The sequence below is a fragment of the Adiantum capillus-veneris genome, chromosome 1 (assembly GCF_014529385.1).
Source record: "Adiantum capillus-veneris isolate H3 chromosome 1, ASM1452938v2, whole genome shotgun sequence".
Lineage (NCBI taxonomy): Eukaryota > Viridiplantae > Streptophyta > Polypodiopsida > Polypodiales > Pteridaceae > Adiantum > Adiantum capillus-veneris.
Window position 1 is genome coordinate 167847065 of NC_140931.1, and position 14585 is coordinate 167861649.

The 14585-nt window shown below is 39.9% G+C and overlaps 1 protein-coding gene across 1 annotated transcript; it reads left to right on the forward strand.

Moving 5' to 3' along the window:
* Nucleotides 1-678: 678 nt before the first annotated feature.
* Nucleotides 679-13614, forward strand: LOC147465982 (uncharacterized). The gene is made up of 2 exons (XM_086523104.1): nt 679-2000; nt 11223-13614. The coding sequence occupies exons 1-2, from the start codon at nt 1213-1215 to the stop codon at nt 13153-13155; spliced, it is 2721 nt and encodes a 906-aa protein (XP_086379230.1). The 5' UTR covers nt 679-1212; the 3' UTR covers nt 13156-13614.
* Nucleotides 13615-14585: the final 971 nt, after the last annotated feature.

Sequence of the window (14585 nt, forward strand, 5' to 3'; positions counted from 1 at the left end):
GAGAGAGAGACCGATCCCGCCTGAGCCTTCTCAAATTGTCAATGGAGATAGTCTTGGAGAAGGAAGAAACAGCAGCTTGTTTTTTTGTTTTCGGAGTCCGGCGGGGCAAGCCCGGTCGCTCCCCTTATCCACCGTAAAAGTGGACAAGAAGAACGACCAGGACTATGCCCCAAGAAACCGGAGGCAGACGCTTTTGTCACTAGTTTCCTCTGAACTCGGGAGGCCAGAATTATCTACACTCTTAGGGCGATGACTGTTCCCTTGAGAGACAAACAACAGCTTGTGTGTGTGTGTGTGAGAGAGAGAGAGAGAGAGAGAGAGAGAGAGAGGGGGGAGCAGAAGGAAAAGAGGAGAGTAGCCTCAGTGTAAACTGTGGATGAAGATTCTTGTAGACAGATTCTACCCTCGTGAGCTTAACAATAACTGCCTTGTTACCGAGGGCTCAGCCGCTGAGGGGCCAGGGCTCTCTCTCTCTCTCCTCTGAATCATGTAAATTCTTTGTTTGCAAGCAAGCAAATCTCAAATCCCAAGAACCACAAAAGAATCATTCGGTAGTAGTCCTTGTCCTCACTCTCGTCTCCACCTCCTCTCTTTCCTCACCCAATCCCCCCCCCCCCCCCCCCCTCCTCGTCTCATCTCATCAGAATAACATCACCCTGCTGCAGCACAGCTTCCCTTTATTCTACCTTTCTCTCCTCCTACTACTACACCCACTGTTGTAACCCCTACACTCATTAGAAAAGCTCCCATGCAGTGATTGTGCAATCACAAGTACCAGCAGACTCTCTCTCTCTCTCTCTCTCACACACACACACCTCCCTACGTTTCCTAGTCCCTCTTCCCTATACACCTCTTTTCGTCCCTGTTAACCTCCCCTTGATGAAAAAAAAAAGCACAGCACTTATGCACTTCATTTCTCACCTTTCTCTCCACAGTTTTCTCCCTTTCTTAGACCCTTTTGCTCAAGTAACCCCTGCCTCCACCCTTTCCTTTTTGGGTATTCTCTAACCCACCCTCAATCTCATGAGTGCATGCGCATGTATGTGCGCGCACACCCCCCCCCCAAGAAGCATCACAATTGATCGCCTCGTTCTTATCCCCCTACGAGATGTAGCATTTTCTTGTTGATTTTCATCTCCTTTCTTTGGTTAAGTCTGTTGTTAGAATTGATTGATTGATTATTAAGTTTCCCAGTCCACCATCCTTACAAGCATGCAAGCTGCTGGGCAATATGGGGAAGTTCCCCAGTATGTGGCCAGCAGAGTGGGTGCATCACATGGGCACTTGTTCAACCTCTCCCACGACATGTCGCTCTCATCATCGTCCGCGACACCCGGGCAAGCACATGCCCATGGCCATGGCCTCTCTCTTTCTCATCCACCTGCACACACTCAAGCATCTCAATCACACATTACATCCGCGTCGACACAGCCATCGTTTTTGCAATCCCAGCATCAACAGCAACATGTACAACATGGATTTAGTGTGAACATGGGCGGTGTACCGCCTAAAACTTTGTCCACACCGCCACCGGCATCACATCCACTGGCTCAAACACCGCAATCAACTCAAGCATTGCAGTCAGCAGCCCAGCAGCTACAAGCAGACATCAAGCAACACCAGCAACAACAATTACATCATGTTCCGCAAACCACAGCTCATGATCTTGGGGTTCTGAAGACACAGCAGCAAGCAACAAGCAGCGATCCAGTTCAACTAGCCAGGCAAAAAGACCAACCTTTGGAAGCTCAAGGAAACACAGGGGGAGGAGAAATTGTGCCAAGCACGGAGGTCCAAGTGCTCGTAGCAACGCCGAACAAGACGACGAGAGAAGAGACGTCTGGAGATGGGGAGGAGGTGGATGAGGAAGGGGAGAGAGGTGGGGGGGGCAACAGGTGGCCAAGACAGGAGGCCTTGGCCCTGCTGAAGATCAGATCAGAAATGGATGCTGCTTTTAGAGACTCTAGCCTCAAGGGTCCGCTGTGGGAAGAAATTTCCAGGTATTTATACTCTCTCTCTCTGTCTCTCAATACACACACACATTCAATACGAAGTGGAGTTTGAGGAGACTGAATCAGAAAAATCTTGACACTTTAATGAGGCAGATTTTGTGTATCATCCTGCTATAAGTAAAGCGGTTATGGAATGAATTAACACATCTAATTTCGCAAGTCACCATCTCTAGGTATTGGCTAGCGTAGCGTCAGAGTGTTACTGGAACTGGCAGAGGCAAAACAAGAAACAAACCATGGGCATCACCTCCAAATCTCTATCAGAAAGACCGAGACCTATTTCTCGTTTGTGAGTCCTTGGCATTCTCCCATCGAAAGATCTCTTTATCACTTGAGAGTTCAAGAGATAATTAGTAATACCCATTTCTCTGTGCTACGTTAACACTATGGATATTTTGGGAAAACACCATTCCAAACCTTGATCATAGGCATCTCATGCTCAACACTATGCTGCAGCATGTCTTAAGGGAAGTGAAGCTTTGCAAATCATGCTCAATGTGAGCGAGTGTAGGATATGGTACATATACTATTCAAGTGCTGGCGCCCTCTTGCCATTGACATATGGGGGAAATCAAAGAGCAATGTTCACTAAAATTTCTTGTGCTAAAACCAAGTACCTCTAGAAAGGGCTCAATTATACCTTTATGTAGATTGTACACACTACTATCCAAATGAGGGATCGAGGAGAGAACGTAAGCTGAAATCAACCTATGGGTGGTACAACATTGAATTAAACTAATCACTCCTTTTTCTAGCATTTAGAAAGAATGATTAGGTTAAAGCTTGAATGCAAGTAACCTCCTCCTTCAGTTTCATTTTGTCCCACAAAGATGCATTTGATGTGGATGTTGTTGTCCAAATTAAGAGGGTAGGGGAGTTGGCAAGCATAATCCCCTATTTAATGCATAGATAGTGCCTTAAATATTATACCAAACATAGAGAAGCTCTGCATCGGAGTACATTAGAGTTTCTTGAAGATGCACCTAACTCATATGTTAAATTACCCTATATTCTTTGTCCCTTGTGGTAATGATGCTCCTCAAATGCATAACATTTCTCATGAAGTCAATTGAAGGGCTAGCATAATCCCCTACTTAATGCATAGATAGTGCCTTAAATACCATACCAAAAGTAGAGAAGCTAATTTGCATTAGAGTTGCTAGCTTGAAGATGCAGCTAACTCATATGTTAAACCCTATATTCCTTGTCCCTAGTGGTAATGGTGCTCCTCATATACAATACAATTCTCATGAAGTCATTTGAAGGGCTAATGCCTTTTAGCCATTTGATTAGGATATAATGACCACGCTTGTAGTGCTGCAACTCCATATGGTGCTTCTCTTAGTTATAAAAATGCTTTGTACTGTCACCTTTTTTTGTTATTGTATCATTTCCTTTTCCCTCTTCGATTTTGTCATGCACTCTTTTACTGCTTATCTCTTCCTTGAATTATTGGCTAATACGCGCTATATATGCTCACTTTGCTCCATAAATCATGACATTGCTGTGTTCATTGGACTAGTGTCGTTGCTGACATTTTCATCTTGTATTTTATGAGTTAGTGATAATTAGGAGATCTTGATCTTGGCTCTTTGGCATACATGCTATCAACTCTAGATTTCCCTACCACCAAGATGTGTACTAATTAAGCCACATTTTTTATGGCTAGGAAAAGCATTTGTGTAAATTTTATTTGTTCCATGGTGTTAAATGAGTTGATGAAAGATACAAGAAATAATTTCACAAGAAAGTGCTATTTTTCAAGGAATATCGTTAATCAGGTGCAATGAGAAGAAGTGTACATTATCATTGGTTTTCCATGTAGGTACTCTTCTCCAGATAGATCAAAACTTGCTAAACAATATATCGTTAATAATGTAACGCACTTAGAATTAGTGATCAATGATATTTTTTGACGAGGACTTTCAACTCACTCTAGGGGGCTCCAAATGCATATGCTACTTTGTTTAAAAGCTTTTACTACTATTTATGTCCTTTTACTATTTTATTGGACAAACAAATTTTCTTTTTCTTTTTGAGAGACGATGATTTTCTTCAATATCGTGGAAGCTCATAGGTTAGCTCAATATGTTCTTACTTTGCTAAAGAATACTAAATCTTAGAGTTGATATTCTAGAAGCAATAAGCCACTACTTTGTGATATATTATGTTCTTGCTTTGCTAAAGAATACTAATTAATCTTAGAGTTGATATTCGAGAATGAAGCACTAAGCACCTAAATGGCGGACCATCTTAGAGTTAACCATTGTGTTCTTTCTCTTTTCCTTCTTTCATTGGCATCTCTCTCTCTCTCTCTCTCTCTCTCTCTCTCTCTCTCTCTAAGAAGATCTCGGTGGGTTCACATGTAAGTTACCACGTGAGTTCAAAAGAATGGGTGTTTAATTGTCAAAATTTTAAAATTTTAACAGGATTATAATAGCAGAAGGGTTTTTTTTAATGATTTTAAAGAAAAACTCGTAAGAAGGGTCATTTTATTACCTTAAGCATGTGAATAAAGGGTTTTTTTTAATACCCTTTGAATGCACATTATATGAATAGTTTCTTAAAGGTGCACCCCCCGAGAAGAAAACATAACTCGTTTCTATGGTGAAAATTTCAAAGAGATTTTCAAACAAGAGCCTATCCTCAAGGCCATGCATTGCTAGATACAAAATGGTTGGATAGGCCATGAGTAGGCAAAAAGCCAAAATGTTTGAAAACCTACGAATATAGCTGAAAAGCATCCAAGACAATCAACAATTTAAAAGTCAGCGGAATCTCTCATACAAAGAGAATCGGAAAAGGTAGCTTGGCAACCTAAGGAAAGGAAGGATGACGTGGACTCTCGATAATTCTTGAAGGTCAATAGGTTCCAGTAACCAACTCTAAAGATGACAACTCTCATTTTAAACTAGTGGCCCCTTGAAAAGAAGTTCTATGTTAGCTCGAAGGGTCCACTTAAATATGTAATCATGTTAGTTCAGGAGAAGAAGGTCTGGTTGATTGGCATCCTTAGTCACCATGGTGTCTTTCTTTGCAATGGGTATATTCTCTGTGTTTGCTTTTCTTGTTTGTTCTTGTGAGGCTTGTGCTTTGAGTTTTATTGTTTTGTGTATGTGCGCGTGTTTATATTGTCCTCGGAGTTTTATTGTTTTGTGTATGTGTGCTTGTTTATATCGTCCTCGAGAGTTTTTCCTTTTGTGTGTTTCTATCGTGGGTTGCTTAACTACATGTGTTGCTTGTGGGTGCATTGGGCTTGCCTGCATGTGTTTGTGGAGTGGATAAGTGTGTGTATGTGCATGTTGTTGTCTTCCCTATTTGTGGGCTATTTGCAGGCGTGAGATTTGGTGGTTTGGGATGTGGTGGTTGGTGGTAAATTAGGATTATCTTGGTGTATTGAATGTGTTCCTCATTGGCAACTTGTCCTTCAATTTTGGATACCTAATGAAAGTGTGGTGGAATCTCCCTTTGGGCGGTTATCATTTTTTAAAGATCTTCATGTGAGTTTGGTGATGTCTTCTCTTGGAAGCAATTACTTTTATCTTCAAGACCTTCAATATGGGCTCCGCTTCTTGGTGTAGATAGTAGTGCTACATTTTGCTACCGTGGTGGTGCATGTTGTTGGTTAGTCAGGGAAGTTATAGAGGATGATGTCTTGGTAGTTTTGTATCACGTCGAGCTATAGGAAGTCTTGGGTAGTTTTATACAACCATGTTTACAATCATAAGCCTCTTCACCACTCTATTTTCTTCATATCTGAACATATCATTTTTACCTATGCTTATAGATCCATTGGTTCTCCCCCTCAACTTTGTGCTTCATGGAGATCTTGATGGATTTTTCACCGTTGCTTGTATCTTGTAATTTGGCTATATCGTATGCTAGGATTTGTAGAGTCTTCCTTTGTGATAGTTTTGTAATATTAAACATTCAAGCTCTTCTTTTCTTGCAAAACAAACAAATACCCTGTGACCATCTTTACAAAATGATTGATAAAACATTGATTTTGAGAATATGAAGTCTTTTGCCTACTCATGTAAGAGGTTATGTGGTCATCCTATTTGGAACGCTTGGTGACAATTTCTCATTATAAAATGCGATATGGAAATTGTTGATCTTCACGAAGATTGCAAAGAGATAAGACAATGATATTGCCTTGCTTCATGGCTAAATCCACATTTGTTCATTGAAGACCTTTCGATGAACTCACGTGCTATACTTACATATTTTAGGGTGGACTCCTCACGATGCATGAGGTTGCGATACGATCAGCTCAACAATTCTCTTGCAAAACGGGATCTTTGCAAATGTAGTTGAGTTTCTATACTCGAAGAGGTTACTCATAAAAAAATGTAGTTATCAGATGAGTTCAACAGAATGGTTATTTTCAAAGTTCTTACAAGTTACCAAAATTTATATACAAAAGGATACTACTTTTTCAGACTTAACACTAGGTTGGTGATGGGACACTTTTATGTCCTGTTAAGTGACCATTTTCCTTGAATTATGTCAAGAGTTTCAAAATGGATTTTGAGGTGCTATCTGTCTAGAAAGTTGTCTCATGAGCTGAAAAAAACTCGACATTTTTTTGGAATATCAATTCCATCTTTAACCTTGTCCTTGCACAACATTTCACAACCTAAACTGTGTGAAAAACCGGGTCCTGTTTTTGGCTTTTTTCAACTTTTTGCAACTATACCACTCTAGAATTCATGTTTGTGAGATCTATAATGCTAGAGAACTATCTTTAGTAGTCCTGATCAACATGTCCTGATGCTTCTAGGGAGAAATAAATGTTAAAGTTGTAAGTTATGACCAAATTACAAAAATTGTCAAATCCTGTTTTTTTAGCCAATTTTAGCTCTTCTATGATTTTTTTGGTGGCTTTCATGATATCCAAATGCAGTTTTGATTTTCTATGTCGTATATTGTAACATAAAGCTAATATTCCTTGAGTTTTGGGACACCTAATACCCTATTTTGCATAGTAGATAACATGGTTGATTTTTTTCAATTATAGAAAAAAACGAAACATTCTAGTATATCAAGTATAGCTTTTTCAATATTGTTAGTTTCTTGTGACAACTACATGCATTTTGTAGGTAGTAACCATATCTACTCATAAGGATCAAATTTGGCTAGATATTGAATAGTTTCTATGGGATTCTACAACTCATAATGTTGAACCCAGTTTTTTCATGTTTACTGTATTTAGCACTTCATCTTTGTCCCCAAGATTCCCCTTGGTAAGAGATGTATTATTCTTTTGACATGCTCCATGGCTCCTTATGAACCCAAAGGACAATAGGGAACTAAGAACACATGCATATATAATTTTTAGTAAGCGTGGCTATAGAAACTTTGATGATAGGTTTGCAGAATGGTAAAAATTCAACTTTTTTGTACCTATTTCTTTTGGCAAAAAAAAAAAAAGTGAGTGAGAAGCAATCATATGTTCTGATCACCAACCCATTGAAGTTAACTAGGGAATTTATCTCAAGTCCTACAAAAATCCCTAATCTTATTTTTATGCAACAAAATGTAAGAAATAACTGTTTTGATGAAAATGTACTGGTCCATCAACTTTGGAGGCTTGGTGTGACCAAAAGATGGAGAAATTTTACAATTGTCTTATTTTTTCCATGTGTAGTAGGCCTTGAACTATAACCTCATGAAAGCATTTTACAAAATGAGTGGATCTACTATGGTTTTGGAGGTTTTTTCCAAAACCCTGAAAGGACACTTTTATGTCCTGTTGGGTTACCAACCTAGTGTTAAGAGGAACTTACAAATTTTGAAAGAAAAGGGTACATTATACTACTAATTAAAAAGATTTATAGATAGGGGATATTCAAAAGATGGCAATTTTCAATATACTGAACCCTCCGTGTTTCTATGATGTGCAAGGTTGCATATATTCCACGAATTTATGATCCAAAACATGATGTTTGATACAATACCTATTGGCTATCCAGTACTAACGTACATAATGTTTTTATTTATAAATGTTTTTAAAGGCTTCTATTGTTGCATCTTCTTGAAGAACTTTTTGCTTTAAGATTGATGAGTCAAGCTCACCTTCAAGGCCTACTGATTGTGATGGAGAAGGAGAGATCTAGAGCGTGTTAAGTAGAGAGCTCAAGTACGATCAAGATGGCAATATCCTCACAATGAGGAAAGTGTTATTTTTTTTTAATTTACTATCTGCAATGCCACTAGTTTTTGTTGGAAACTTTTGACTTCTAAATATTATTTTTTCATGCTATGAAAGTGTGATGATTGTAGTATGTTTAGCAGGCATGCATTGCACACACACAAACACACACTCGTATATTTTTCATGCTATGTAGAAAGTGTGATGATTGTAGTATGTTTAGCAAGCATGCATCAACACACACACACACACACACACACACACACACACACACACACACACACACACACATGCCACATAGCACTCATGCCTTAAACATATATAGGATTCTGTGCTTGATGTATTTTATAGTTCAAAATTAAGTTCTAGTGCGGCACAACATTTTGTTATACCTAAATACGTTGTATTTAGTGTCTCTATCCATCTTGATGTCATGGTTAGGATGAGCTAATTTGTGTCCTAGTGGCACCTATGCTCAAGGTCTTGATGTGTGAATTCATTCACCTCATGGGTTTACACTACTATTACTAATCTTTTATAATATAACATTCATGCAAAGCATAGTTTACAATAGCCTCTTTGTTATCGTAGTTCTTTAAAACTACTCTTGTTAGAATATTTTTGCTTATCTATTTTGAACTTTTGAATTTAATTGCCTCCCTTGTTGAGCTTGTGTGATACATTTTGGGTATGTTAACATGATTGGAAGGTCGCCGGTAAGAGTGAAACGTGAGGATGCCCTATGTTTTATGAACTTTGGAATTGACAAGAGTATTTTGAAATTCCCTTGCGTTACCCCCTCCTTTGGTCCTACCATTGCATTTAGTTTAAGATGTGAGACATACATCACACAAAGCCATGTTCTCATATGATGCCACACACACACACACACACACACACACACACACACACAAACGTACATATACATATATGCATATAATGTAGACACATATGTTTATACACACATATTTAGACTACATGTCACAAAGAAAAGTTATTGCGTGTTGTTGTTTCTTGTGAAAACAATGCTATCTATTCGATTGGCATTAATCCATAAGATATACTTACATTTTGAAAGTCTTGTGCAGGTAGTTTGAGTATGTTGAACTTTCTGTTGATGCATGCTCATGTGTGTGTACGTGTGGTGTATGTGGTGTTTGGGAGCATATGTTAATACGTAGCTCTATAGCCATTATTAGTCACTAACGACGTTAGTGGGGATATCGTACCACTAGTCAATACTACACATGATGGAGATGATGGTTAAATTGTTTTGTGGGTGACTACCATGGGTGACGGGTCTCTACCTAATTGCACTTTCCTTTAAGGGTAAATCTGGGCTTATCGTGGATTCATCTAGGTGTGTGTGTGTGTGTGTGTGTGTGTGTGTATTCTATAGAAAATATGTTATTTTCATTGTTCCTTGATCCCTATCTCTCACTGATGTTAAGATGAGCAAGATTGAACATCACTTAAAGCATATGTTTCTTCCTTAGATGCATTCAATGCTTATATTTCATGATGTGACCCATATTTCATTATTCAAATTAGATGATCATATTAAAGTGGATGATTCAGTAGATGAGTTCATGGTGTTTGTATTATATGAGAAGAATTGAATGATTTGACCAAATTCTTTGATTGATCGATAGTATTCAATAGAATACAATTTATTTGATCGATTCCGATTTTATAGTGTTATACTCTATAAAATAATGAGAGAATAGTATTTGATTGTATTTCATTTGATAGAATGTTGCAAGATAGAACATTATTTACTATGCTCTAAAATAAAATTTTATATCCACATAGTAGGTAGATTTGTATTCGAACAAATACAATTCCATAGAATAGTGCTCTATGTACGACTATTCTATAGAATATATTGTATTGGATTGAATAATATTCGATCAAACAATATCCGATAGTATATTTGAATGCAAAAATTGATTCATCCCTCTTTGTGTATGTGACAGTGGTTATAAGTAATCATTCTTGTATTTTTGAAAAGCAAATAATGCAACTTAGGATGTAATTTTTCTACATAAAGAAAAGCTATGGGCTTTGTACTTTACTTTGGAAGCAATGTTGTCTGCTCCATTTGCATGATCCATAAGATTTGCTTACTTTTAGTTACATGTTTTACAGCGGGGCAGTTTTTACACAGTATTAATGAGTATGAAAGGGAGACCTCTAGATCATAAGTGTCAAAGATGTCACACTTATCCCCTCCAGAGATGTCATAATTATCCTGTCCAGTTTGGTGGGTGCTTAATGTCAAGAGGCGGGTAAATTGTAGCAGTGCTCAAAATAAATGTTTTTTTGAAAAAAAATAGAAAACCTACATATGACAAATCTTAAAGGTAGACTGGTGGTGTGAATTTTTTTTTACTCTAAGTTTCTTCAAATTTGTAGGTTTTCTCACCTTCAATTTTAAAACTTAGAAATCCTACATATGACAAATCTTAAAGGAAAACTGATAGTGTGAGAAGGTTTTTACACTAAATTTTGTAGGTTTTCTCACCTTTAATTTAAAATTTAGAGGTGAATTAGTGGAGTTGGCTTAGTGCAAACTTTGGTTCAAACCTTGTGACACGTAGGTGTGGGTGTGTGGGCGCAATCCAATAAAGGTGTGGGTGTGTGGGCGCAATCCAATAAAACTAGCCGATGCAAAGCATCATAAAAAAAAATAAAAGAAATTTAGAGTGGGTGAAATCACACTAAAATCAGGTGTTTTTTGAGCACTACCAGTTGTGTGAATTGTCAAGTTTACAATGTACATGGTAGGTCGAGCTGTATGATTTTGTCTTGGTCTTTTGCACATACACTTATTGTCAACCAATTAACTCTACACGTGAGATTATTTCCCCATCCAAATATTAGCCATGTGTATCTTGTTCAGGCTTCAGGCAAGAATCTCGTGTAGAAGAAGAGCGTCTTTAAATACAGCAAATAGCATTTTGAAAAAACCCATGCTGTATAACTTTTTCTCAGCGCTTATGGTTTTAAAAAAATAGAAGAAGAGTAATTTACTTCTGTGAACTTTTGACATGCAGGAAGCTGGCGGAAATGGGTTACCATAGGAGTGCCAAGAAGTGCAAGGAGAAATTCGAGAATGTGCACAAGTACTACAAGAGGACCAAAGAGGGCAAGACTGGCAGGCAAGATGGCAAGAGTTACCGATTCTTCACTCAGCTGGAGGCCTTGTATGGTAAAGCAGGAGATACCACTTCTCTCATTAATTTGAACAATTCCAAGAGCCCAAACCAGCTCCTGCATACCAATACTGCTGTGGGTAGTAATACCATTGCTCATTCCTGCGGCAGCGGCGGACTCTTGATTAGCCTCAACGGTGATACTCCTGCCACAGCTCATGCTGGCCTTAATCTCACTGCAGCCAATCACACCCCTCTGAACAATTTCAGTAGCAGTAATATTAGTGGCCCTGTTCCTTTAGCATCTTTCCCTCCTTTTAATTCTACATCAGCTGCTGCTGCTCATGCTGCCGCCGCCAAGAATGCCCACATTGCAAGGACCTTGGAAAGGGTGGAGTCTATGAAACGTGAACCCGTAAACACCACCTCTCAGTATTTCTTTGACGACTCTGATGATAACGACGACGACGAGGACTTCGATGATGACGAGGAAGATGATGATGATGGGGACCAGGATGATGAGCTTGATGAGCCTGCAGGTCATGAAACTGCGATGCCAGCCGCTGCCACCACCGTTCAGAACACACCCAGAGGCAAGAAAAGGAAGAGAAAGTCGTTGAAGAAGTACCTCATTTTCTTTGAGAAAATAATGAAGAAAGTGATAGATAAGCAGGAGCACATGCAGCAGAAGTTTCTTGAAGCTTTAGAGAGGAGAGACCAGGACAGAATGATAAGGGAGGAAGCTTGGAAAAGGCAGGAGATGGTCAGGCTCAACAGGGAGCAAGATGTCCGTGCAGCTGAGCGGGCTATCTCAGCGTCTAGGGATGCCTCTCTGGTTGCCTTTCTACAGAAAATGACAGGCCAGAGCATCACTTTGCCCCACCCTACTAGCAGCATTCCTGTGCAAACACATAACCATCACTCTTCAGCCATTGTTCCTGCGGACTACCTGCAAAATGAGAGCAATGCTGATATAAGGGATGGTTATGATCCCTCTAGTAAGAGATGGCCCAAACCTGAAGTTCTTGCTCTGATCAAGCTCCGGACAAGCCTTGATCAAAGATTTCATGAGCCCGGCTCGAAAGCTGTCCTGTGGGAAGAAATTTCGGCAGCCATGTCCAGCCAAGGGTATGCCCGGACAGCGAAACGCTGCAAGGAAAAATGGGAGAACATAAACAAGTACTTCAAGAAGGCTAAGGAGAGCAACAAAAAGAGACCGGAAAATGCAAAGACATGCCCATATTTTCATCATCTAAATGCTCTCTACAAGGAAGGGCTTCTAGGTGGTAGTACCGGTGGTGGTGTTAATTGTGGGGGAGGATCCAGTATAAGCAGCAAGCATCTCATGGTAACGGAGAAGGGAGAAGAGCTCTCTGAAGATGTGATTGATCAAGGAGTGAACACAAGCAAGTACAATGCGGAGGAAAGCGGGCCAGTGCAAGAAGGGGACTCTGTGATGGTGCCCGTGGGAAATGAGATGAATGGGTCTGGATCGTCGAACCTGCCGCTGCCTGCCACTGCTAGTGCTATACATTCTACAAGTGCAGGTATCATGACTTCTGCCAGCTTAACTCTCATGACAAGCTCTACAAACTCTGATACCAAGATGCACATGTTCATGGGTAGTGAAAGGGGTGACATGGAGGATCATGCAGGAGTAATGAAAGCATCTAGCGATAACATGCAGCAGCAGCAGCAGCCTACGATTGATTTGTCCACGGCGGGGCCTGACCCGGAGGCCTCCACTAATTCTCTGTCCTTCAATCTGGACCAATCGATGAGCTCCAGCCGAAGCTTACCGTCCGTGAAGCAGTCAGAGCAGTCTCAGAAGTAAATTCAAAGTGATGACAGCAGTGAATGGATGAGGTGGAGAATTCTTGAGAAGAGGATCTCTCACTCATACATTTGGGTAGGGCATTCCACTGCATTTATTTGTTCGTGTGTGTACATTATCAGCTATTTCTCTCATGTATTTGTAGACTATAGAGAAGCACCTGTGTAGCTTATCATTGAAGATTTATTACATGTATTACCTCCGTTCTAGCCTGCATTGCATGCTGTTGTTGTGGGTAGAACTAGGGTCGGTAGCAACATCTAGCTGCGTCATTATTTACAGGACTAGAGTTCAAGACAGCTCTCTACATTTTTCACAACCAGCTCTGTTAATAAGGTGTGTGTACAAACTCCTGCTTCATAAGACCCACGGCTGCAATATTATGCAGAGCGCCCCCCTTTGTCATATAATAAACATATTGGTTCAATGCTTAAACTGCCGAGAGCCCCCTCGCCCCCACTTCATAGCGCTCTCTCTCTCTCCAAGTTTTTTCTCGCAGTCTAAGTAACAGACGTGCACTCAATGTTCGGTCCAATGGTCTAAACGACCGCCCAAGTTTATGTGTAAAGTTAGGGGAAAAAAACCCATCGTGCAGCGTGAGTACCCCCCCCCCCCCCCCCCCCCCCCCGCGCGCGATCCTCCGCAAGCTGAATACTATCGTAACAGGGGACATGGCCTCCCATTCTTTGTGCTCAGTCTGTATGATAATAGACATGATAGTGATAGTTTGTATGAGAAGAAGACGATGACACAATTTCTACACACAACTTAGCATAAGAGATGTAATGGAAATGGCCTATGAACTTTGAGAGTAGCGAAATTAGAAAAATTAGAGAAAGCACTTTTGTGAGATTACTTTGAGAGCATAGAGGGTGAACTTAATTGATGGTAGCAACATAGACATAGTACTTAGTTAACTTGGCATGAACAATACTTTTGTAAGAGAGAGAGTTTAGAGAACATGACAACAATTGAAGACTGGATTTATGTGGAGCCGGTCCCCTCTCCAATAGGCATTTGTATTATAGTTTCTCCCATCAAGAGAGACTTGATACAATACAATCATTGTGTTCCTTGTGACCTAGGTGATGCAATGAAGATGGAAAGATTCATGCATCATGAGCATAACATAAAATTTTCAAAAAGCATTAACTATCCCAAGCCTCGGTCGCAAGGCCTCAAACACCTTCGAAGGTGGAGAGAGCTAGCGGGGAATGAGGGTAGGGAAGAGGAAGAAGAAACATTCCATAGGAGAAAGAAGTAGTTCTTCACTTATCATCACTCTTCTTGCTAGCATACATAATAGCATAGTAATGAAAATAGAGAAGATGGAAAGCTTAAGCATTGAAGCATGGCTCTTGGGTGGATTTGCATTCCATAGCCAAGAGAGTTGGTGTAGGCTCTCAACTTCTCTACTAGCTTGGAGAAGG